This window comes from Epinephelus lanceolatus, chromosome 18 (assembly GCF_041903045.1).
Source record: "Epinephelus lanceolatus isolate andai-2023 chromosome 18, ASM4190304v1, whole genome shotgun sequence".
Classification (NCBI taxonomy): Eukaryota; Metazoa; Chordata; class Actinopteri; order Perciformes; family Serranidae; genus Epinephelus; species Epinephelus lanceolatus.
This window is the reverse complement of record NC_135751.1, coordinates 41,583,969-41,609,894: the sequence shown is the minus strand read 5'-3', so window position 1 is coordinate 41,609,894 and position 25,926 is coordinate 41,583,969. Positions and strand designations below refer to the sequence as shown.

The following is a 25,926-nucleotide window of genomic DNA, read 5'->3' as shown; positions in this document are numbered from 1 at the left end:
ACTCATCATTCAGTCATTTCCTGTTAAAGCTTATCCTCTTGGGGGTCGCGGGGGGGTGGAGAATGTGTCAGAGCACCTGGAGGAAACCCACGCTGACATGGGGAGAACATGTCTGAGCACCTGGAGGAAACCCACGCTGACATGGGGAGAACATGTCTGAGCACCTGGAGGAAACCCACGCTGACACGGGGAGAACATGTCAGAGCACCTGGAGGAAACCCACGCTGACACGGGGAGAACATGTCAGAGCACCTGGAGGAAACCCACGCTGACACGGGGAGAACATGTCAGAGCACCTGGAGGTAACCCACGCTGACACGGGGAGAACATGTCAGAGCACCTGGAGGAAACCCACGCTGACACGGGGAGAACATGTCGGAGCACCTGGAGGAAACCCACGCTGACACGGGGAGAACATGTCAGAGCACCTGGAGGAAACCCACGCTGACACGGGGAGAACATGTCAGAGCACCTGGAGGAAACCCACGCTGACACAGGGAGAACATGTCAGAGCACCTGGAGGTAACCCACGCTGACACGGGGAGAACATGTCAGAGCACCTGGAGGAAACCCACGCTGACACGGGGAGAACCTGCAAACTCTGCACAGGACAGCTCCCCCAGCCCGGGGTTTCGAACCAGAAATCAATGCTAACCACTTTACCACCATGCTGCCTTTTTCATCACATCTCGTCAACAAAAATGAAACATAGATTTCATCTTGTTTTCGTCACAAAGGTTGATGACAAAAATTTTCCGTCATATTTTTTGTCAGCAAAAGCCAAAAGCTTGACCTTGTCGTCCTCTGTTAACGCTCTCAGTCCTGTGACTAATTTCAGATGAAGAGTATAACTTGTAGAAATCTGTACGCGTGCAGCTGAACACTCACATAGAACTGAAGCTTGACATCAAGGTGCTCATAATAAACAGTGTGCGTCACATTTATCTGTAATATGTGTGATGTGAACACACACACATTCTAACACTGCCCTGCCTCATTAAGCACAGGAGTAACACCCACACATATAATCTGATTTCATGTTGGGAATGATATTAATTTAGCCGTACATCTGTTCCTGTGAATAAAGGAAATGATTCCGTTCCTCGTGACATTTTGATGAAACACAAATTAAGAACATCTGGACTTCACGTCCAAAGACGCTCTGCACTCAGATGATGTTAGTGGAGTTTGATTCGCAGCAGCGGGCCGTGACGTTAAAGCCTTTACATTACAGTGCTGTGGTTTGTTTCAGTGAATCGCTGCTAATAGGAGGAAATAACCAGAGACATAACTTCAGACAAATGTAATAAACACACACACACACACACACAGTCTATCTTATTTGCATCCTGGTCAGCCTGTTAAATCTTCCGTCTACAGAGAGTTGGGTTTGATTTTGCTGCAGCAGCTCCACCAACTCAACTAATAGCTCCCTAAATATCATTTCAGCATTCAGTGTTACGTCTGACGTTTCATTCTGACTTCCTCTTGGTGTTTTTAACTGCATGTTTTAAAAGTCATCCGGCTTCAGTTCTGAGAACGTTGAATATCAAGTAGAAATGAATCTGTTCTTGTTTTTTATCACAATAATACTGGTGTAATTTTAATATGAAAGAAGAAAGTCGAAACAGAAGGACAAGACCAAAAATACTGGCATGGTCGACCATGATTTCTCCACATTTCCTCCGGCCTCAGAGTCAGGTACCAGTTTGTTTAGACCTCTGTTTGGGCCTGATTAAAAAGCAAATCTCTCCAGGTCCGAGTTAGTGGAGGTGGACTGTGTTTCCCGGGCATACAGCCACATGTCCTCATTTATTTCAATGTCTTCATAATGTCACATGACCTTTACTGCTCTCTGAATGAGAAGCATCAATAAATACCTTTAACGTGTTCCTCAGTCGTCCCATCAGGACCAACCTGTCTGTGCTCCTGCAGTAGATGTGACGTTTCTTATCGATGTTAATGAGCACAAAGCAGAGTGATGACACTCACTGGATGAGTCATCCAGACGCAGCCTCGCCGTGTCATTCAGCCTCACTGCATTAATGTTCCCTCTCCTGTCAGTGGTGTTGGACGACTCGAAGCGCGTGGCCAAGCGGCGTCTGATCGAGGAGAATCGGCAGAAGAGGAAGAGGGAGGAGATGGTGCGGACACTGCAGACGAGGCCAGAGCCAACCACGGCAGAGTGGGAGCTGATCAGGATGGCAACCGAGGCCCACCGGCACACCAACGCCCAGGGCTCCAGCTGGAAACAGAAACGCAAGTTCCTGGTAAGTTTAAGCGCTGTCTATTATCGCTGTCTATTGTCTCTGTTATCCAGAGCAGCGCACTGTGGACACTCTGTCTGTGGAGACGGAGCAGCAGAGCGCCGAGCGGAGTGAATGTGTGATTAACTTAACCGTTGGTTCATTCATGTAGAAATATAACGCTGCGTTTCTTCCACCAACAGGGCTCTCATTTTAGTGTAGAGCGTCAGACTGAATTTACCAACGCACCATGTCAGGTCACTCACGGCCCTAAAAGGGTCTATAGAGCTCGTAAGTTGCGTGTTTCCGTTTCCGGTACATGGGACCTTAAAAATCAGTTTCTCATAATGTATTTCAATGGCTGGATGAAAATTATTTTCTGGTCCAGTTTGAATTGTGCCATGAATTTCACATATGTTGCTTGTGAATTTTTAATATATTTTTTCGTGCACAGAAGGCTACAGTTTAGCGGGAAGAAGTTTGATACTGTTAGGTTTTGTGTGAGAGCGCTTGTGTACAGCTCTTCGCTGCTCTTGACGCATATGATATACGTCACCACTCGCACTCGGAACATGGCTGTGTCTCTGGTACACTTCACCGCTTCGAAAGAAAATCGGAAGAAAGAACAGCCGTTCTTGTTGGAATGGTGACACTCGGGTACAAAACACACCGGCATCTTGATCTGATGGCTCCGTAGATCATGGCAGAAGACGTAGCAGCAGCACTGTGAGTTGAGAAGTGGAGGGAAAGTGTGATGACGTGACGTCACATAGGCGACATGTAGTCTTTCTCATTACGTTGTTTCCACAGCCTTTAACTGAAGAATCATACAATAAACTGTCAAATTTTATTTAGACCCACACAAAACATTTGTGTAATCCAAGGCATTTAATGACTGGGACCAGAAAATAATCATTTTCTCTCTCCATCGACTCCCATTCATATTTTCCGAGCCTAGAGGTCCGATGGGGTTCTACCGGAAGGGGTGTGACTTACGAGCTCTATAGCTGCACTTTTTAACCGTGAAAAATCACCAATAGCAGTTTCTAAAAACAAGCAGACAGCAGGAATATGATCTGAAATCAGCAACCATGATTACATGTTTCCCTGACGTTAGCATGCCGCTACATGTAGCAGTGTATGTAACTTGCCGTGGCGTGCCTGGAGCAGATGACCCTATAAATGAATCTGTCCCGAGCTGACGTCAGCTTGTCTCATTGTAACAGAGTATTCAGAAGAGTCTGAAGCCTCCTCCATGTTTACCTCATTATTTGAAACTTTGGCCACTTTTAATAGAAACATCAGACACTGTGAAATTATATGTCATAAAATAAGGAAAAGCACCGACCCTCTCTACAATTAATGTCAAAATTCACAAACTTTTAGCAGTCGTAACTCAAATCTGAACATACAGACATGATATGTTTTGACTCTGTGGCATGCACTTTCAGAACATATCTTATATCTTACATCTGTCAAGAATAAATCTCCATAAAGTCTTTTAGAAATCATAGACAAAGATGCTCCCGAGAGCTGCAGAACTTAACTGAAAAATATCGTAGTTTTACGCCGTGGTCGGTATTGAAGTCATTCAGTGACAGCTGTCTGTACCTCCAGGGTTCGCTGCAAACGAGCTGGTAATGGCTGATTGAGCATCATTTAAATGTTGCAAAATACCAAACTGTAAGCTGAGAAAACAGAGCTCAGGTTGTGGCCAACACAGTAAAGGAATGTCTGTAAGGGGAGGTGTAAATGATCGAGGCTGATTTTTAAAATGTAACTTGTTGCGTTGTTATATAAACATGATGATAATTGTGTCCCTACACTTACACAGTAAAAACTAAGCACTGAGATGTAAAGATACACATCAGGTTCATCTCCTGATTCATTAAAGTGAAACCGAAACTGAGACAAAAACTGAACTATGTCATATTTTAATTAATGGGATCTAAACGAGCTGCTCTATAGAGTTACACCGTGTAAACCTTCATCACACTTGTTGAATCTGTCAGTCTGATTTTTATTAATTACTGGCAGTATGCACACACTAGTTAATTCCTTCTTTTATGTGACTCATTAATCCAAAAATGTTTGGTCCTTGGTATGTTTCCACTTCACAAATCAAATACCCGACACATGAAAGGAAGCCTCGTCTTTTCATTTTCAAAGGAAAGCGTTTCTGACAGTCTCTTTTCATCACAAACTCTCTCCTGAGTGCGTCGTCGCCACGTGCAGATGCATGTGGCTCCACCACAGATGGCTACCTTGAGACAAAGGTCAGGTGACAGTTACCAGGCAACCATTCCATAAAGTCAAAGATGGTTTTTACAGTCAAATACGGTTTCTGAAGGTCTGGGGAGGGGGGCAGCGAGACTAAGGTGAGAATGCCAAAGAGAAAAGAACAGATTCTGTTTTGGGGAGCGAATAACGCAGCAGGCGAAGACAATCATAGCGCTGATACTGTCTGTTGGCACATCAACTTCACTGGCGTATGATCTGTTGAAATCAAAATCTGGAGTTTGCATCATCGGACAAAACACTAACAGGGAAGGTTCTGTATTTTTCAACCTGGACTCCATTTTCCATTGTTTCTGTGTCTAATGTCGGGTTCACACCACACGATATCAGCTCTATTACAGCTCGATGTGGCGTCACACAGCGTCAGCTCGGATCGTGATCAATGAGTGTTAATCAATCAATCTTTTATTCGTCACATTAGGTTATACAAGGTACAACACCAGTGAAATGTGGTTCTTCAGCTGTGATTTAGTTCTTTTGTCCGTCTTCTTACATCTTTGACTGCTGCTTTACAATCGTCCATGTTTCCAGATGGTTCTGGTAATCAGTGGTTTCTGGTTGTGGAGTGATTGAACTGTCCAGCAGGAACAGGACAGCAGCTCACACTCTGAATCTCACACCAGTCCTCATTCACCGTAAAGCACACACCTCCTCTCCTTCTCTCCCAGAGTCCTCTGCTCTGTCAGACTGACAAATTGAATGTTGTGTCCAGACTTTAGCCAAGTGTCAGTGAATTAAAGGATCCTGTTGGAAACTGAAGCGGCACAAAGGTCATCCAGTTTATTTTCGAAGGCCTGCACAATGGCCAGCAGGACGCACGTTCAGCAAGAGTGCTAATTTAATGAAAGCATGATGACATGCTGAATGGTTAATACATCACTGAAGACCTCACCTCAGCCTTTGTTAAACATTAAGAAGTTAGGGGCATTTTGCGTCGGCAGAAAAGCGGTGGCATGTTGGGCCGTTTTGCCGGCAAGCTGCCAGCGTTTAGACACACAGAGCCGGATTGGCGAGTTGATCCGAGGTGCCCAATTTTCCGCCTCGTAGGGTAGACATATTGGAGGAACCCTTTTAGTTTAAACAGACCAAGGCGGCCTTCCGTAACGGGAGGGGCTGTTGATGACTTGTGGGAGGAGCTGTTGATGACGCTGCATGTGCGAGCCACTGGCGGTGGATAAACAGGAAACAGCTGATAGCAGGAATTAGCGAGCAGCTAGTAGCAAGAGGGAAACACAAACCTGACAGACACTGTAAAGATGAGCAACTGGGGAGACAAGGAATTGTGCGCCCTCCTTGTCCTCGCAAACGAAGAGGCCATTAACCATCAGATGACGGGGACGGTGAAGGACGGGCCGACTTACGAGAGAATAGCCGAAGGACTGACCAGCCGCGGCTTCCCTCCCACGTCACTGTTTACGTCACACGCTGAGCTACACGTTTTGTTACTTGCTCACGCCCCCCATTGCCCCGAAAAAGGCACATTCTGTATAAACAAAAGTAGGTAGGCGGCATTTTGCTGCACTCCCTGATTTTGTTTTTATACTGCCAATGCTGAAAAAACACTGATTGGGCTTTCCTGCAAATTTGCACAGCTCCTGTTTAAAAAGGACTTCTGACAACAATACCTTGACACTGACGTTAGCTAGGACGCTAACATAAAGCTACATTAGCAGAAGGTTGACTACACAGTCAACATCAAGCTTACAAAGCGAACGCTAATAAAAGTACAACACTCAGCAGCAACATCTAGCGTTCGCCAGCCGATCTGCTCTTTCTGTGTTTGCTGTGACAGTCGACAGCAGCCTAGTGAAAGAAGCGGCAGTGACATCACCGGCGTCTTTCTGAGAAGTTCAGAGATTTTCAACTCAAAGCGTTCGGATAGCTGCACAAAAAAGGTGGGCCATCTATTAGTTGGACGTGCCCGAACACTTCTGACAGAGGTTAGCTCGGTTGATCTTGATTTTCAGTCTGAATACAGATGGTGAAAACAAGGTGTCACAATCCTTCTGACTTTTTGGGTTTTAAGCAGGAGGTGTCCGAAGAGCTACCACAGGGTTAACTGGCTTGTGGTGGCCGAGCGTTCATAGCGTCGTCGCTTTTTGATCCTTCGATGTCGGCTCTTCCTGTCAGAATTCACCAAGCAATAGATTGTTCACCCACTGACAGGGACCGTCAGCTGGGTTCAGACCGTAGTGAGACCCGTAGTGAATCCACCATCTGCAGTTTTTAAAGCTCTCACTGACAGCAGACAGAACGGAGTCGTACAGTCCCGTCTGTTATCTTATAAACACTGCGTCACTGTTTAATGTCAGCACATGATTTTATAGATGTCACAGATTGTTTTATATTTCCTCAGTTTCTCGTCAATCATCATAACATCCTGCCGGTGACCCCTGAGTTTCCCTCCAGTGATACAACGACTCTCCATCGCCTGAAGCTGTTTCCTGTCTGTCAAAGCTCTTAAATTCAAAACAGGATATTGTTCCATACCTGCATTCACATTAGTATTCATGCAGCATGTTCCCAGTGCTACAGCCTTCTGAACTGACTCTGTGTTTCCACATTGTGCTGCAACATAGTTCATCTAATTATCTTTACATTACCCTGTTAGACACAGGCAAGAATCCGCCCGCTAATTAACTCCTCGTACTGTCTTTAACAGAGCAGAGCTATTTAAATTGCTTCCATGTGAGTCTGTGAAGCTCTCAGAGTTTTCTCCTGTTCCTCAGGTCGCCATTTAAAAACTGTAAAAACTGTGAAGAGAATCTAAACTCACAGGCTGTCTGAGCTTTCAGCCGCAGCTCATGCTTCATTTGTTAAACCGTATTGTTGACATTTTAACAACGAACGATTCTGTTAACCCCGTGATGTCTTGTTTCCAGTCGGATGATATCGGCCAGGGCCCGATGGTGTCCACGTCTGACGGGGACAAAGTGGACCTGGAAGCCTTCAGCGAGTTCACCAAGATCATGACCCCCGCCATCACGCGTGTCGTTGACTTTGCCAAGAAGTTGCCCATGTTCTCGGAGGTACGTTCAGTGTGTGTGAATCTGTCGCTATGTGAATGCATGGTCAAAGAGTATATCTGCAGCCTCAGGAGGAAAAGCTTCTACTCGTTCGCTCCAGACTCGTCTCATGAACGCTGTAAGCCACCAGCTAACGAGCTTGTTAACCTGAAAGAATCCGTTGACGGGGCACTTCCTCCCTCTGCAGCGTTCTTCAGGCTCCTCGTCAGCTCTTATTACAGCGAATAATAATGAAGCCTTCCTCATCCTCCCACCTCTCCCTCTCTGGATGATGTGATGACTCACCGCTCACTGATATGCTCTCCACAGGGACGACGTGTGTGTGCGAGTGTGTGTGTGCGAGTGTGTGTGTGTGTTCTCTCCCGTGGTTCCACCTTATTGAGTGCAGCCATCATGTATATTGTAGGGGCTTCCTGGTTATGTAACGTGCAGCTGGGGATTTGTTATGAATAGAAAACGCAAAATCATTCATGTAGAGAGAAGAGCGACCACGCTGTACCTCATCTTACTGTACGTTAAACTAGATTCTTCTTCACCTCTGCTGATTCATGCAACATTTGCCTATTTCACCAGTTAGAAGTTGATGAGTTTTCAAGTTGATTGAAATTCTGCTGACGTCACTTCCTGTGATTCCTTTGTCTCCTGACGTGTTGTTGTCCAGCTGCCATGTGAAGACCAGATCATCTTGCTGAAAGGCTGCTGCATGGAGATCATGTCGCTGCGCGCCGCCGTACGCTACGACCCGGACAGCGAGACGCTGACGCTCAACGGCGAGATGGCTGTGAAACGCGAGCAGCTGAAGAACGGCGGGTTGGGAGTGGTGTCGGACGCCATCTTTGATTTGGGCAAGAGCCTGGCTCAGTTCAACTTGGATGACTCGGAGGTGGCGCTGATGCAGGTCGTGCTGCTCATGAGCTCAGGTGAGTGATAAACGATGTCATCATGACGCACGTGTCGACTACTCAATGTTAAACTAACACGTTCCTGTTTTTTCTGGTGTCGTCAGCAACATTTATAACATTTATTTATCGTGACTCAAGTTTTAGTGTTTTGTTTTTCAGAGGCTCTTTACAGTCGGCAGAGTTTCCTGAGCTCAGAATAAAACATCCTGGCAGATACAGAATGAAATAAGGCGTCACTGCTTCTGAGCTCAGATCATTTAACTGCTTCACTTTTTACTTTCACACGTAAACAACAGTGTTTCCTGTTGGATCAGAGCCTCTGTGACAGCAGCTGACAACAGAGGGGGCGTGTCCCTTTGTGTCACAGCTGCAGTTTGTGTAGTTTTGGGTCGCACGGTGGATAATTGATCAGTCGATCCAAATCAGAGCTGATCAGATCGATGGTTGAGGAGCAGTTTTACTTTCACTGTCACTGCACCTGGCGTTCTGATGCTCCATCTGTGCCCAGATTACGCTCTGTGCTCCAAAAGTGTCGTGCAACCAATAACAAACAGTAGATAAATATTCCACCATCGGTCCAGCTCCAAAAATAAACCCTGGTGGCAAATGTTGTCATCATGGCGGGACGCAACAAGTAAATGAATGTGTGTGTGAAACCCTGAACAACCAACTGATCTTTTCTTTGCACTGAAGTCAAACCTGCTGTCAGAACAGGGAGTTTTATGCCTATCAACACTTTTACACATCAGGATAATTTTTCCTCATCATGGTGAGAACCACTCAGCCTGTGACAGCAGCTGTACGGCAGCTCAGGAGACGGACTTTTTGTCAGCAGCTTTAGTGGCTCAAATTCAGCCACGCAATGCCCCCAGCACCAGCGCTGGGTCTAACCTGTGTCACATCCCTCCTTAACTAAGCAAAGATTAAAACACCACAGACAGCATCCCCAGCCACTTCTGACCACTCGCATCATACGTTCACACCCATGCCAGGAGTCTCTCAAATTCGTCAAACAAATCCCGATACCGATTCCAATCCCTGAACCTTAGGTATCTGCCAATACCGAGTACCGATCCGATACCAGCGTGTAAAATAAAAATGGATGGGATATGAATTGTCACACCGTCATTTCAAGCTCAACACTTCCTGAACTTGTTTCAAATTAAAAGCCCCTTATAACCTCGGCTGAGAGAATCCCTTCATTTCTAAATAGGCTTTTATTGTGAAACATTTGTAGGAACTTCCTGTGGAGGATTCAGTGACTTTTATGTTTGCGTACGGCACTTCAAATGGAGCTCCTGCCGTCTGCTGGCGCTTTCACGTTACTACAACAACACTTCAGCTGGCACATGAGCAGACACAGTGACTGGAATAATAGTAAAAGTAATAAAGGTAGGAGAAGAATAACGTGATGACATCACACCCGTCGTGAGAGACGACTGGGGATAATTGGTGTGGACCATTGTGTAGTGTGTCATGTCTGTCGGCCAAGTCACGGCACGATTTTATGACTCCACAATCGTGTAATGTGACATAGTGACTTTCAGAACGGGCAGAAAAGTTGTGTAGTGTGCGTATGTGAATGATGTGAGGCATTACGTGGTATCGGACTGGTCATAGGCTGTACTCGCTGATGCCCGATGCCACATTTTAGGCACTATCAGAGGCATTTCTGATATTGGTATCAGTACAACTCTAAAAGGCACCTAAAAGTCCATCCTGTCTCACAATGACTTGAAGACTGTATCCACTGCATTAATCTCCTCAAGGCTGGACTAATGTAACTCTCAGTACCTGGGTGTCGGCCAATCATCTTTGTCCTGCAGCTGGTGCAGAACGCTGCAGCGAGACTCCTCACTGGTGCCAGACAAAAGAAACAACATCACACCAGTGCTACCTGTCAAATACAGGATTGATTTTAAGGTTCTTGTTTTTAAAGCCATACATGGGCTGAAGTTCTCTGCCTTTACTCCAACTCACGACCTCTAAGATTCTCCGAACACCATCTTTAACTGTCTCATGATGGAGGCTGGTGAGTGATGCCTTTGCAGTCGCTGCTCCAAAGCTTTGGAATAGTCTTCCACTCTCAATCAAATCCCCCCCTCTACAAACACTTTGAAGACAAATCTTAAAATGTGCATGTTTTCAATGGCCTTTGGTGCTTTTAGTGGATTTAATATTATAGTATTTTATGATTTTTTGTGTGTGGAATTCTTTTAATTTGAACAGCTCTTTGATCAACTGTGGTTTATAAATAAACTTGATTTGATATTTGGCTTTATTGGAAAGTTACTCTCCGCTTTGACGTGAGGTGATGATGTAAACAAACCTAACTCTTCCTCTCTTCCTTCTGGCCGCAGACCGCTCGGGGCTGACCAGTGTGGAGAAGATCGAGCAGTGCCAAGAGGCCTACCTGCTGGCGTTCGAGCACTACATCAACTACCGCAAGCACAACATTCCCCACTTCTGGCCCAAGCTGCTGATGAAGGTGACGGACCTGCGCATGATCGGAGCTTGCCACGCCAGCCGCTTCCTCCATATGAAGGTGGAGTGTCCCAACGAACTCTTCCCCCCGCTCTTCCTGGAGGTCTTTGCGGACCAGGACGTGTGACTTAAAGGACGCTGACACCAAGGCTCCCCCTCAAAGAACCCTGGACTCGGATCTAATTAATAAATTTGGGGAGGCTTTGGTGGAAGAGGAAGTGAGGGGGAAGAACAAGAGAAGAAAAACTGGATTTTTTTTTTTCTTCAGTGGGAACGTGCCCTGTAAACTTTGTTTTTTGTCCCGTTTTTTCTCAAGACCCACCACCTGCCACCAGCAAACACACACCGACTTCACCAGAGAGAAACACACTGTCAGTCTGAGAGGTACACACACACAGAGCTATATAAAGAGTCACAGGTATTCACACAGATCCAGACACACTGCCATGAGCGTACAGTGCAAACATATGCAAACACAAACCTCACCTGTTAACTCCAGTTGCACCTGTATGGACAAACAGCTGTACTCTACACTACTGCAAACTCCCTCCAGCACCCACCTCAACAAAGTGTCGTTTTGTTTTTATCTCTGGGACCTGACCACTAGCTCCTCAGACGGCCCCCCACCCCCGCCATCTCCCACACATGGCGTCCTCCGTCTGCCCGTGCAGCCCAGCCCGCAGCCCACCGAGGCCCCATGAGTGTTTGTCAACCTACCTCCCCCACGTACTGACCTCTCCGTCACTCACGTCCACACAGAGGCACAAAACACACCCCGACACTCTTACCTCATGTCTTGAAATGTATTTCCACATTTATTGGTAGTCTGTTGAGAAAGCCATGCAGTCTTCAGTCTCTGGTGTTAGGAGAAGTAACAGTGGGAACACTTTGTATGAAGCTCTTACCTACAATGAGTCACAAAACACACAAAAACACCTGCGTGATGGATTCTGTAGCATGTAGCAAGCTAAGCTACGAGAAAACGGCAAAAGTAACTCACTACTTGCAAAGTTACTTTTATTTTTTGACTATATGTCAAACCAGCATTTTCTCAGTGATCAGAAAAAGTGTCAGACAAAACCATAGGCTCTCTCCTCGGGCCTTGTTGTGTCTATTTCTCTGGTGTCCACTGCAAATCAAAAGTGAAGCAGCAGGCAGATATTTGTTATTTGGGTAGGTGTTTGGTTTTCAATTTTTGACTCCCCGCCAAATCAGCAAACTTTCTGTTGCTGCCGTTACACAGGTTATACACAGCGGTGAATGTCCGTCTCTGGAGCCGCTCCCTTCCTGGCAAACAATCAGTTTAGTGTTTGCCTGGTTAGCACGAGCTAATGTCTTCACACCAAACACAATGCAAATTTTCATTTCACGTTAGTCACGCAAGTTCACACTAGAATATTTTGTGTTGACTTGCTACATACGTGCAAATAACTCGCATCATACGCACTTAAAATTGCAGAATCGATAAATTAACTTCCACTGGTGTGTCCTCAGCTTCAATATTCATTGGCTATCGTGGTGCAAACTGGTTGCTGAAATTCCAATTGTTCAACTCTCACAACTAAGCGTATGACGGGAAACCGCACTACTCGCTTAATTTGCGTATTTTGCACCATGGTGCTCCAGCTCTCGCTCTGTTCAAAATGTGGACTACAAATTGTGGGTTTGCAGGTTCGTTGTTTCCCCCTGCTGCCAGTCTTTGTGCTAACTTAAGCACATCCTCGGAGGATGAATTGTAATCTCTTTCATCATGTCAGAATTTCACTTTCTGCAGTACTATTTTGAATGTCTTCAACGCTATCATGCTAACATGCTAACAAAGCAAACACTACTAGCTGCCATGATTAATATTTTCCTATTAACAGCAGATTAATAACACATTTCGCCTTTTCATGCAAAAAGGGTCGAGACCAGAGCTCAGATAATAAAGTGAATTACAGCTACAGGCTTCATACGAAGTGTTTCCACTGCTTTTATTTTACAGTGTAACAAATACAAACTTACTTCATAACAAATGACAATACATGACTTGAAATACTGCATCCTGTTACTCATTAACACTGACAGATAATCTATAGTACTCACACACAGTGTATCAGTATGCTGTGTGTGTATATATACATATATAATATATATATATATATAAATATATTGCTAGGATACCTCTCCGATACATACCTCCTGTCTTCATTACCTCACACATATTACACCCAGTTGTTTTTTGACGTATTACCTCAGTTGTTTTGTTGCTCATCTCTCCCTCCTCCAAAATAACCACTGGGCTGCACCTCACTTCCTGTCTCTCTGTGTGCGTATGTGACTGCGTCCTCTCATCGGAGCCCTCTTAATCACACCGTAGCCCCGCCTCCTCACCTCCCTACCAGGTTCAGGGCGATGGTGGTGGCGGCGGGAGAGGATGCCATCACTAATCTCTGCAGGCCTCCCCCCGTCACCCGTACCTGTTTCAAGTCCCGCCTGTAACCGACAGATTCTACCTCACCTCTCATGTCAGTGCAGCTGCCCGTCTGTCTGCAACACACCGACATGCACACATATATAAATATAGATATTTATATATATGTACACACACGAGTTGCCAACATGGACCCGTTGACTCCGCCAGCAGCAGGTCTTTAAAACGGGATCAACATCTGACAGCTGACACACAGACTTCCTCCTATTTTTCATCCTGATCACACACCACGAGGGACCAACAGTCACTTTGGATTCTGGTTTTATTCAGGAACCTGAAATGACAACGAGGGCAGGGGTGAATTTGTGACGTCACAGCGTGCCGATTAAAGGAAACTGTCGTGGGACAACGACAGCTGGAAGCTGGGACTCCAGTGGAAGCCATTTTGGCCCGATGGGTCAGGCCAACGGACTACTGTGGGTGGTGACTGGGAGATACACAAACAGCAAGTGAGTCAGCAGCAGTATTCGCCTGTGGATATGGTTTCATCCCGGCCGAGGGGAGGGAAACGGCGAGTGAGCGACTGTGGTGCGCAGCGTTGTGACTCAGGCCAAGCCAACAGCAAACCGCCACACGAAAAAAAAACAGACCCTTGTTCTCGCACATTCAGTCCATCTCCAGATCCTTCCTTCGCCGTCGCAGCAGAAATGGACGCAGAGACTTTCTGAGCGACTGTCCTATCCCAGAAACTTACAATATGAATTAAACACTGCTGAAATAAGCTCCACCAACCATATCCCAAATGCCATCCACTACAAGTAACGATCAGGTTTTTTTCTGTTGCACTAAAACCACAATGTCTGTATCCCTTAGTAGCCCTGAACCCCTTCTTTAACCCCGCCCCCCACATCTTTCCTGTTCCCGCCTGTCTTAACAATACTCTCTAAACACAAGAACACACACTCTCTGTTATCTCATCTCTGTTGAAACCAAGAAGGACTGTGACATGGCCTTCAGGCGCCGCCGCTCTCAGTGTTACTGCTCTACGTTGCAGGGTATTAAAATAGAACCATAAGCGCTGATTATACAGGGATACACACACACTCGCAGCAGCAGCATACACACGCATACACACACAGCAATAGGATGATCAAGCAGTACAGTTTCACGCCCGCCACCTCCAGGCCTGCTGTGTTTCGTACCGTACTTTGCTCACTATCACTGTGAATGAAAGCCATGCTGCAACCGGGTCATGGCTCAGACAGGGAACCGCTGGCTTAGTAATCCTGACATGTTAATGTGCCTCCCTGAGGTCGGTAATACAAATATACATTATACAGTATACAGAAGCATATATTTATAGACATAGAGATATATATAAATGTTGCATTTATCGTTTGTGGCATTAGAGCTATCAGCGGCTGAGTTTACGCTGCCAGCTCAAATCAGATCCGTCATCCGTCTGACCAGTCATGTAGCAGAAGGTGTCAGTTTACCCAGCTGTATTAATATCTGTACAATAATATTTATGCATTGTTTGCAGTTGACGTCATATTGCATTATGATGCTTGTTTGCCTTGTGGAGACCACCAACTAACCTTCAAAGTTTACCCACCTTTTGCATACCTCTGAGTCACTTCATATAGCACAAGAAGTACCTTAAGCAGAAACACATCGCTCACTTTTCCCTGTTCCAGGAGAACAAACATGAGATCAGGTCCACAGAGCTCCATGAACTGAGATCTAAGATTTGAGCTGGCAGCACAGCTGCTCCGTCTGTCTGTCTGTCTCTCTCTCTCTCTCTCTCTCTCTCTCTCTCTCTCTCTCTCTCTCTTTCTATCTTTCAGCCAAATGATCACTGGAGAAATCCTCCCCGCCCCGTCCTCTTAAGACAACCACACCAGCACCACAGAGCACACTGCCTTCAGCCATGATCAGTTGCACCAGCATAGCAGAGAGACAGACCAGTAGTCAGTCACCATCCTCCTCACCAAAAAGCCATTTTTACCTGGAGATCACTGCTCGCTATGATACTGCTATGTTCAGACAGCAGACAAATCCAATCAGTGCTTTTAATCCGATCTCTTCATGGTGTTTTAACTGACTCGATTGAATTTGGGACAGCGTATTAATTTGCAACCTGGCAATACGTTTTCCGCATGACCGACAACTCGAGATGCTTCGACAAACCTTTGACACGGAGAGCTCCTTCTAACTTTTACAGCTTCATAACCCTCCGTGCATTCATGAGAGAAGCCATTCTTCTACTCCTATGAAGAATATCTAAAGCCGACATAAAAAAAAGGATTTGCTCTGTGTTTGAACACGGCCTCGTGGTGGTACATGAGGCAATTTTGCAGGCAAAGCTGGATGGAAATGCCTCCCATCTATAACAGCCGCAGGAAGTGAGCCCAGCATTGAAGCAACTTTTAGTAGTGGCCAAACAGTTGTACTGCAACTCCCCGGCTCCGTCACGTGATGCCGTTGGGCCCAAAAAGACTCACAGCAAGAGGGTTCCCGGTTAGCAACCTGGCGTGGGGGAGCCCTTCTCTGTGAAGTTTGCATGTTTTCTCGTGTCAGCGTGGGTTTCCTCCAGGTGCTCCGGTTTCCTCCAACAGTCCAAAGACATGCAGGTTGATTGGTGACTTTAAATTGGTTGTAGGTGTGAATGTGTCAGGCTCCAGTCCCTCCGCGAAGTGGTTACAGGAAATTAATGAATGAAATAGATGTGACAAAAATGTCAATGGTGGACTTTCGAACATTCAAAGCTGAGAACAGCCATGCCTGCAGTTTCCTTCAAATGCTGCATGAGCGACAGGCTGGTGAACTCCAGTAGTCTAGGATAAGCACGTATGGAAATGAATAAATGAAGTTAGCTGACTCATGAGCTGGAAGTAGCCAGCTGTAACGCGCCTGCTCTCTGGGCCCAATGATACGGAAGCAGCGCTCATCATCTGCGTAATTTCCAATCACGGAAAAAGAGCTTTTTTGGCTTCATGCGCCACTTAGCAAATTTTGTAGGAATGAACAAGGCCCCGCCTCGTACATGGTATCCAGGTCTCTTAACACATCGATGGTTGAGGCCCATCAGAGTTGCCTCAAAAGTTGCCTGCACACCCTGTATCACTTTCCACCCCCTACCTGAGCTGCAAAAGTCTCCGTCTTTTCTGCACCGTGACCACAGAATTGTGTTTTCTCTTTCTCTCTCTCTCTCTCTCTAACTGTCTCTTAGATTAAACTTAGGGGTTAAGTTTTATGTTGCGTTTACAATAAACTAAAATGTGAACTTGATGCTCTGAAGCTGTGCTGCTGCAGCATAGCACAAAACTATAACAACCACTCTGAAGCAGTTCAAAACTCATGCAACTCCTTTTCCAGAAATACTTCTACTACTTTTATTACTTACCCAGGGAAACATCTTTAAGTCAACAGCATCCTCTCTCTCTCTTCCTCGCATCTTTTCCCGTCCTTACACCTCCATTCCGTCCCTTCCCCGACGTTCCCATTCTCCTTCCTGTTATTTTCAATCCTCGCCCCGATTTACGACCCTGTCCCCTATTTATTTCACTCTGTCCTCTTGGTATGCACCTCCCTCCTCCCTCCCCACAAACACTCACAGAAACCTACCCCAACTCATACTAGCACTCTTTGGTGGAGATAGTCGACAATCCCTGCAGGAATATGTCCACATGTGGAATGTAAAATACTGAAATTGTATGATTAAAGACACGGTGTGAAGTTCCACACTCATGTTGATTTTGATGTTGTTGATGTTGCTTTCGTTGTGCACCAAGTGTTCGTTGCTCTGCTTATTCTAGAGTGGATGAGTTTGCCAGCGGGGTTGAAACCTTGATCGTGTGACAGACTGCTACTGATAAGTCCTTTTACTTTAATATAGTATGTTTATAAAAGACTTGTGGTGTGAGGACAGATGAAGTGACTTTGTTTTGAAAATAGAGAAAAAAAGATGTTTTTTTCTCTCTGATTATTCTTTAATGCCGTTATTAATTTGCATCTGATTTATCTTGGTAAGTGAATGTCCGTCTATCTGTGTTGATGCTTTACTGTGATAAAAATGGCTGTATATGCACTTTCAGACCATCGTTGGTGCAGTGGTAGCTAGTGCTCAAATGTCACCCAAGGGCCAGGGTTCAAATCACCTTCAGTTTAGCTGAAAAATGAGTCTGCATAGATCTGTGATACAGCCTGCTGTTCAATTTTTGGGATATGTAATCAGATTTAGCATTTAAACTATTTAGTTGCCTTATCCTGGTGTTATGATCTGCAACCAGATGTGCTACACATTCATAATAACACCATGAAATTATTTATAAGGAATAGGCCCATTGGTCACACGGCATCTCGTTAACTGGCTCCAGAGCTAGCTCTGCGGTGTGTATGCTAGCACTTCAGTGTGTAATTTGAGGTATCTTGCATTAATCAAAGTTTAATCTTTTAGTGTCACAAATGTGGCAGCAGTTTGCATTCATACTGTGGATTTTTCATAAATTATCAACAACAAAAAAATCAAGTTTTAAAGTCTGTATTTGAGTTTTCCCGCCTTTTTTGATAGCTTCCATTACTGCAACCTGTTGCAGGCTAATACTTTCTTTTGGGTCATAAAATTATTATTAATTATTATAATTAATTATTAAAAACGTATACTTTTTTCTCAAACAAACAAGAATTTTTTCAAATCTAACTTCTGTCTGCCATCAGAGGAGCCGTAGCTAACAGCTAACTAGCTAGCTGCTTGGATATCTTGGCAACTTATGACTTGTGACTTGTGTCATTTAAAGTATAACCTTTTAGTGACATAAACATGGCATTAGTTTCAATTTATAGTGTAGATTTTTCAGAAATTACCTAAAACAGAAATGTAGGCTTCAAACAGTTTTGAAGCCTACATTTCAGTTTTCCCGCCGTTTTTGCTTCCGCCAACGCTTCCTGTGAGAGGCCAATACACTGGAAACTCCTTCTGGGTCCTAAAATTGTCTTAAAGGAGCCAAAATTTAACTATAATGATAGTTTTTCTTAATAATAATGTTTTGTTTTTTTTTACTGTTTCTCTGATAAACAAGAATTTTCTTAAATCTATCTTCTACCAGGGTTCATAGCTAACAGCTAACTAGCTAGGTGCTGGGATATGTTGGCAACTTGTAAACAGAACAAATTATTCATACTATCACAAATCATTTGTTCTCATAAATGCTTCCACATTTGAGTAATTAGCATTTCTACAACCAAGCTTTCTACGCACAATTTAACAAGCACTTACTCGCTGATGGTGTCTAAAAGATAATTTATTGCTATGTAATTTGAGGTGACTTGCGTTATTCAAAGTATAACAATTTAGTGACATAAACATAGCAGTGGTTTTTACTTCAGAAACTACCTAAAACAAATCCTCAAGTTTTGAAGCCTACATTTGAGTTTTCCCGCCTTTTTTGTTAGCTTTCACTACCGCTACCTTATCAAACTTTTTCTCCAAGAAAAAAGAATTTTCTCAAGTCTGGCATCTATCTGCCATTAGAGGAGCTGAAGCTAACAGCTAACTAGCTAGCTGCTGGGAGATTCTGGCCACTTGTAAACCGAACAAATTACTCTCACTGTCAAGTAGAGATTACGGTCAAGTCTAGGCTCAGGGCCTCTTGGTTTTGGCCTAATGATTAGTTGTAACTTAATTAGGAACTGAAACTGTGTTTTCTCATAAACGCTCCCACACTTGAGTTATTAGCATTTCTACAGCAACGTTTTCTGCACACAACTAACAAGCAGTTGACGTATTGTTTCCCAAACCTTTAGCATTCACATTGCTTAGCTTTAACACCTGTCTCTGTTCCCGCTCTCATGTTGTGCACCAATGGGCCAAAATCCCATAAAATGGGGTTTATTTCCTCTAAAAAACATAAACCTCAGCTAACCTCACAGGTCAATAGATCTGAAGTACAGTTTCACCTAATATTTTTACAATATATTTGTTTTTCTTAGGGACTGTACAAAAGTTATTGGCATGAGGTTAAACATTATATTTCATGTCTTGCTTACCTCACACGACAACACATTTTGAGTACAGTGTCACTAAATACTTTAATCAGTCATTTTCCTGGGGGACTGTATGTAAATTATTGGTGTTCTTTTTAGCAAAAATAAAAATGACATGACCCTCCTTCCCTGATAATTTTCAGACAGTCCCTTACAGCTCATTATGGATGCATATAGTATTGTTTCTACTTCCAGTACAATTAATAGGGTACTTTGGGGGAAATGTTTAATAAGTTTATTGTAAACTAAGGTTTTGCCAAATTCATCGTCCAATTAGTTGAACTGAAAGTGAATGAACCTGAATCCTGCTTTCCACAGTTGCTTGGGCTGTATCACTTGTTAATTTGGGCGTTTGCTCGTACTCCTGATCTGGGTCAATAAAAATAATAAAAAATATCACCAATGTCCTGTTCTTAGCCTTTAGATTGCTCAAAATCTTGCGATGTATGAATCTGCCGTATATTAATCTTGATGTCGTAACAAGAATATTGCTTTTCATGGTAAAAACAGTCTCACCATACAAAGAGGAAAGAAACAAAAAATATCACAAAATAGAAACCAAAAAAAAAAAAAAATCGAGATTTATACAACTGTTCATACCTCATTGTACTGCTTTGTGCCAGAGTAAAGGAGATGGAGTGATCAGTCTCAAGCAAGGAGAATCAACAGTGGTTGGCAAAATATGGTACAGGACCCAGCAGTGGTCTCAGGAAGATTAAAATGTGGCCCCAAATTTTTTTGAATAAAAATTGGCGGCTTTAATAGTTTTTGTCGGGACAGTTTAGCTCCCGAAATGTAAGCTCGTGTGAAAAAAGAAAACACTCAAAATGTGTTGTAGAGGGTGAGTGGATCTGCTAAAAATGCTTACAGGATCTGTTCAGGTTGTACGATACATCATTGTAACAATGTTGTGGCTCTAGATAAAAACATGTTTGAAAATTACTGCACTTTGTTATGTCTATAAGAAATTGATAGCATGAAATATGAAGCCATGCTTTGAGTGTTTATCATCAGCTGGCAGATATATATTCCATCTCTACGTGTGTTCTGCCCCGACAAACCAAGAGAGGACTGATGCATCATCAGGACAAGAGTTGGGGTGCATTGAGTAGTTTGGCCAAGTGAAACATTTAAATCCAGATTACAGTTTTAAACGTCATCAGCAATGGCAAAGAAATCAAAAATGGTGCTCCTGCCCCCGAGGAAAGCTTCGAAGAGAGATGTTCTCTTCTTCAGGCCTTCAGATCTCAAGTGCAAATATGCAATTACACATGTGTACTTTAATACAGGCCAAGTAATTGTGCCTTCAACAAGAAAAGTTTAGGACCCCACGTCCCAAACTGCTAATCCCATGATGAAAATGTCCTCTCTTGTTTTTGGTTCCTTGCTCCCTGCAGCTCCCCTTCACAGTGACTTTATGCAGTAGCACACAACCCTGCAGCCCGAATCAGCGTATCTGAACGACATGATGTGAGGCCCTCTGCACGCAGTAGGCTTTTTCCCGTTTGCAAAGCAGCCATAATTTTTTGGCACAGCACAGTGTTGAATGTAAAGCTGAATGAGGTTGAAGCACCCCGGACGAGAGTTTGATGGTGTATTTTATAATGCTGGTCGTGGGTTTGTAATGGGCACGGTTGTTGTTTGTCTTGTTTTCTGTGACAAATCATTCATGGCACAATCAGAGAATGGCATCTCAATGGCTCAAAGCTGTTCGTGTTTGTGGCTATGTGACATTCATTTTCAACATTATAAAATTATTTGATATCAACTTGCCTACTTTGTCTTTGTCCAGCTGCATGAGATTATCATCCTGAATATGCTCTTTTTCAGGTTCATTAGTGTATTTAGGGTTTTTTCTACTAGAACACTTTCACATACTTTAATGGTCAGGTCTTCCATATCTCTGCGTCCCTGCACCATCGTTGCACCTGGGGTTGACTTTAACAGAGTATAGGAACACTTTCAACCATGAAAAAGCACAAATAAAAGCTTTACAACATGACATATTCTGGGAAGAAAATGATCCAAAATCTGGGAGAACACATTTCCCTGATGTTAGCATGCAGCTACATGTAGCAGTACAGCTGGGGCATGACTGTAACAGAGTATGGTGGCACTTTCTACCGTAAAAAATCACCATAAAAGCTACTAAAACAACGGGACATGTTCTAGCAGGAAAATTATTTCAAAATAGGCAAGAAATTTCTCAAATCAGCAACCAAGATAACAGGTTTCCCTGATGCTAGCATGTAGCTACATGTAGCAGTGTACTTAAAGCTGGGTAATGACAGTAACAGAATGTAGCGCCACTTTTTGCTATGAAATATCCCAAATAAAAGCTTCTAAACCAACCAGACATGTTCCAGCAGGAATATGATCCAAAATTTGTGAGAAATTAACAATATCTGCAACTAAGATTACATGTCTCCCTGACATTAGCATGTAGCTACATGTAGCAGAACAGCAGGTAAATTATTGCAACAGAGTATATTGGCACTTTGTACAGGGGGAAAAATCCCCTATAAAAGCAATTTTCCAGCAACCACACAATCCAAAATTTGCCTACCAAGATGTTAGCATGTAGCTAGATGTAGCAGTGTACTTGCAGCCAGAAAATAATGGAAAATAACTTTTGACCATGAAAAATAACCTTTAAAAGCTTCTAGACCAAAACCTTCGCAACCAGACATGTTCCGGCAGGAATATGATCTGAAATCTTGGAGGAAAGTTAATAACATCTTCGAACAAGACTTAGCATGTAGCTACGTGGAGCAGCGCACCTACAGGCGGGGAAGGACTGTAACAGAGAATAGCAGCACTGTCTATCACGGAAAAATTAACCAATAAAAGGTAATTATCCCAAATCTTTACAATTTGACATATTCCAACAGGAAAATCTCATATTGAGGAGAAATTGTTGTTCCAGCAGGAATATGATCTGAAATCGGGAAAAATCAACAACATCAGCAACTACAATTCTATGTTTCCCTGATGTTAGCATGCGGGTAAACGTAGCAGTGTACTTGCAGTCGGGAATGACTATAACGGGGAAAAATGCGCTTTTTATTGTGAAAAATTACCAATAAATGCTTCTAGACCAAAATCTTGACAACCAGACATGTTCCAGCAGGAATATGAACTTAAGTTTTGGAGACATTAACAACATCCACAACAAAGATTACATGTTTCCCTGATGCTAGCATGTAGCCACAGAAGCAGTACAGCTTGGAAATGACTGTAATGGAGTATAGTGTCACTTTGCACCAGTGAAAGTCACCAATAAAGGTTATTAAACACAACCGGACATGTTCCAGCTGGAGAATGATCCATATCAAAGGCTAAAGGTTTCCCTGACGTTAGCATGTAGTGTGTACATGGAGTGTATACTTGCAGCCAGGGAATGACTGTAACGGAGTGTAGTGGCGCTTTTTTCTGTGATAAAACACCAGTAAAAGCTTCAAAACCAAAATCGACATGTTCCAGCAGGAATATGCTCTGAAATTTAGGAAAAAATTAATCTGCAACAAAGCTTACATGTTTCCCTGATGTTAGCATGTAGCTACATGTAGCAGTGTATGTAATGTAAAGTGTGCCTGGAGGAGACGACCATGTGAAGAAATCTGTCACAGGCTGACGTCAGGTTTTTGCTCACAGGGATCACCTTTACCTCACTATTTGAAACTTTAGCCATGTTTAATATGAACATCCGACATTGTTACATCATATATGTGGCAGAAAATAAGGAAACACAGAATAGGTCCTGTTAAATCAGCTCTTTTAAGCCAATATCACCGTGTTTTTTTTACCTTAAAGTCCAACTTGCAGGTTAAATTTTTATTATGGTTTACACGACATAAGGGCACAAATTCAGAGGAAAAAGTGGCTCTTTTTAGCTCCTCTTCTAAAAACGCTTTTTTTCCCCCAAACATCGCCTGATACTACGTCACGAGAGGGACTCTGTGTCCTTGACCCTGCCTCTGTCCAGTGTGCAGCAGTAGGTGGTAGTGAGTCTGAGCGGTAGTAAACTTGTGAGTTCGTATTTTTTCAATTGTTACCAGTGCATTTCACCATTTGTGATTATGCCAAATTATTGTGTTTGTGCAGGTTGCACAAACTCGAGTCTGTCAGGACATGGAGTCCACCGTTTTCCGGACAGAAAAAGGAGTGGAGTTAGTTTTCATGCCTGGGTGGGTTTTGTGCAGGTGAACAGGCGCAATTTCACAGCTTCACCTGTGACCAAAAACGCAGTCGTGTGCAGCGCTTATTTTGGACAGGAGGATTATGTTCCTGGCGGAGCCCGCGAAGGGAGGGAGGCCTCTGTGTTTGAGACGGGGGCGGGCGGCGTGAGGGTTGATGGGCAGTGTGAGGCATGTTATGTCTGGTCTGGGGGTCAGATTCTCCACCAGAGCCCAGAAGGCATCCACCTCCCTGCAGCACATACTCTCCACAGCTGAGGACATGGGCTGGCAGTTCACACACAAGCACCTATCATACAAAAAATTATCAGGAAATCTTCATATCTCTCTCTCTCTCTCCCCTGCGGACGTCAATACACCATAATGCGGAGTTATAACACGCATAGCAAGATACGTCTGATACAAGCTGATATTTGCGCATTAGTTTGTGTTCTGGGTAAGTAGCATTAGTTATCTAATAGTGGCAAAACTGTTGGTAGCTTTGTTATAACCTAATACATGATGGCAAACTTAACGTTGCTGTCGTTAGCTAACACTGGTCGCTCACCAAGACACCTGCCCAGTTCTCCACTGGTTCTCCTCACACCACAGCTCTATTTCTCTCCTGTGGCCGTTATTTCTCCAAACCCTGATCTGTTCCTGGTCTCTCGGACGCCCAGCAGGCTCATAATTATAAGCCTGTGGGCCGTCATATGCATATGAATGTACATTTTCAACCTCTTCAGTCTCAAAACTAGTACTGGGATCCATGTTTATTAATGTTACACTCAATCAAACTCGGCCGGACTCCCTTACGCTACGTCACTTCCAGTTAGTGGGTTTTTAGATGCGGAAGCAAAATTCTCTCACAAAAACGACCCCAAAAGTCACTGTAGTGTGTTTATGTTTATGTTTTTTGTTTTAATCGAGTTTCTACATTATTTTCCTACACATTTATTCACCATGGTCTCCAACCTGCAAGTTGGGCTTTAAGTGAACTCCTTCACATGCCAGCTTCCCTGCTGATTTTTATTTAAAAGGGCAGGTAATATGATGTTTTTTTATTCAGATAGAATTTCTGACAAAAATCAGACAAACCAGAATAGAAAAGGGAGCTAGATTATTTCATGTAATAACTTTTGGTATGCTCGATTTTCAGTTCAATTTATGAAAAATGTGAAGAAGAAAAAAATGACAGAGGCATGCACATCCCAGTGATAAATGGTGTTGGGCTAAAGAACAAGTTGAAGATGTAAAAATAAAGTCTAAACATTAGATATTGCTTTCATTTCAAAATAGTCTCTGTAGGGCGTTGGTGGCTTAGTGGTAGCGCAGGCGCCCCATGTACAAGGCTGGTGCCGCAGCGGCCCTTTGCTGCATGTCACTCCCTCTCTCTCTGCCTCCTTCACACAAGACTGTCCTATCGATTGAAGGCTTAAAAATGCCCAAAAAATATCTTTAAAAAAATAAATAAATGAGAAGTCTCTGTCGCCTGCTTCATCTGTGTGGAAATAAAAGGCATTATCTGATGTAGTGCTCCCTGTAATTACGCTGTATGTGCACGGTCTAAATGGGTGATGTATCTGTGGTGCACTTTAGCTAAATATGGAAATACACTACTAAATTATTACGAGCTCTGAGACTCATGAAGGCAGCCGATGTCACATTAGTTTCACTGTTGTTTGTGTTGTGGAGGTAATGATGTAACAATGAGCAGCTTGGCTCTGCACCAACCCCGCCCCCTCCAGCCCTCCCAAAAAACACAGAAGGGCACAGCTGGTACAGAGCAGACATATGCACGTGTGTGTGTGTGTGTGTGTGTGTGTGTGTGTCCGCACAGGGCAGGGAGAGTTTTATACAAACTCAGATTGACAGGCTGGGACATCCATTACAGATTTTTCCCCTCAACTAAAGGAAAAGTGCTTCCAGCAAAGCTCTAAAAATAGAACAGTGTGTTTTGATGATGCTCATATTCACTGACATCTCTTCCTCATCATGTTGATTCCTCTGCAAAGAAAAGTTCAGACTCAACACTCATGCTTCCATTTGATTCATGTTGCTGACTGAAGTATACCTGATTTAATTTCAGTTTTATCATCATGGATATATCCGTTATCTGAGATCAATATTTTCTTCTCCTTTTATTCTTTCTTGTTCCACTTTTCCCCATAAAGGAGTATTTTCACAGTTAGGGAAATACACTCATTTCCTGTCTTGCTGAGCGTAACATGATATTGACAGGCTGTGTCCCAAATCGCTCACTTCTGCCTTACAGTCTACTATACAAGGAGTTCGCCATTTTGTAGTGCTGTCCGAATATATAGTGAGAGTTATCAT

General features: G+C 43.7%; 1 protein-coding gene across 5 annotated transcripts in view; it reads left to right on the top strand.

Annotated features, from left to right (window-relative positions):
- The window catches only part of LOC117268254 (thyroid hormone receptor alpha), a 177,382-nt gene extending 156,200 nt beyond the window's left edge, over window positions 1-21,182 (top strand). For all 5 annotated transcript variants that reach the window (XM_033644538.2, XM_033644536.2, XM_033644537.2 and 2 more), the window contains 4 exons: window positions 2,065-2,270; window positions 7,427-7,573; window positions 8,232-8,490; window positions 10,833-21,182. In XM_033644538.2, coding sequence (XP_033500429.1) covers window positions 2,065-2,270; window positions 7,427-7,573; window positions 8,232-8,490; window positions 10,833-11,083 — 863 coding nt within the window. In that variant the 3' untranslated portion in view covers window positions 11,084-21,182. The remainder of the gene's footprint in view (window positions 1-2,064; window positions 2,271-7,426; window positions 7,574-8,231; window positions 8,491-10,832) is intronic.
- The last annotated feature ends 4,744 nt before the right edge of the window (window positions 21,183-25,926 follow it).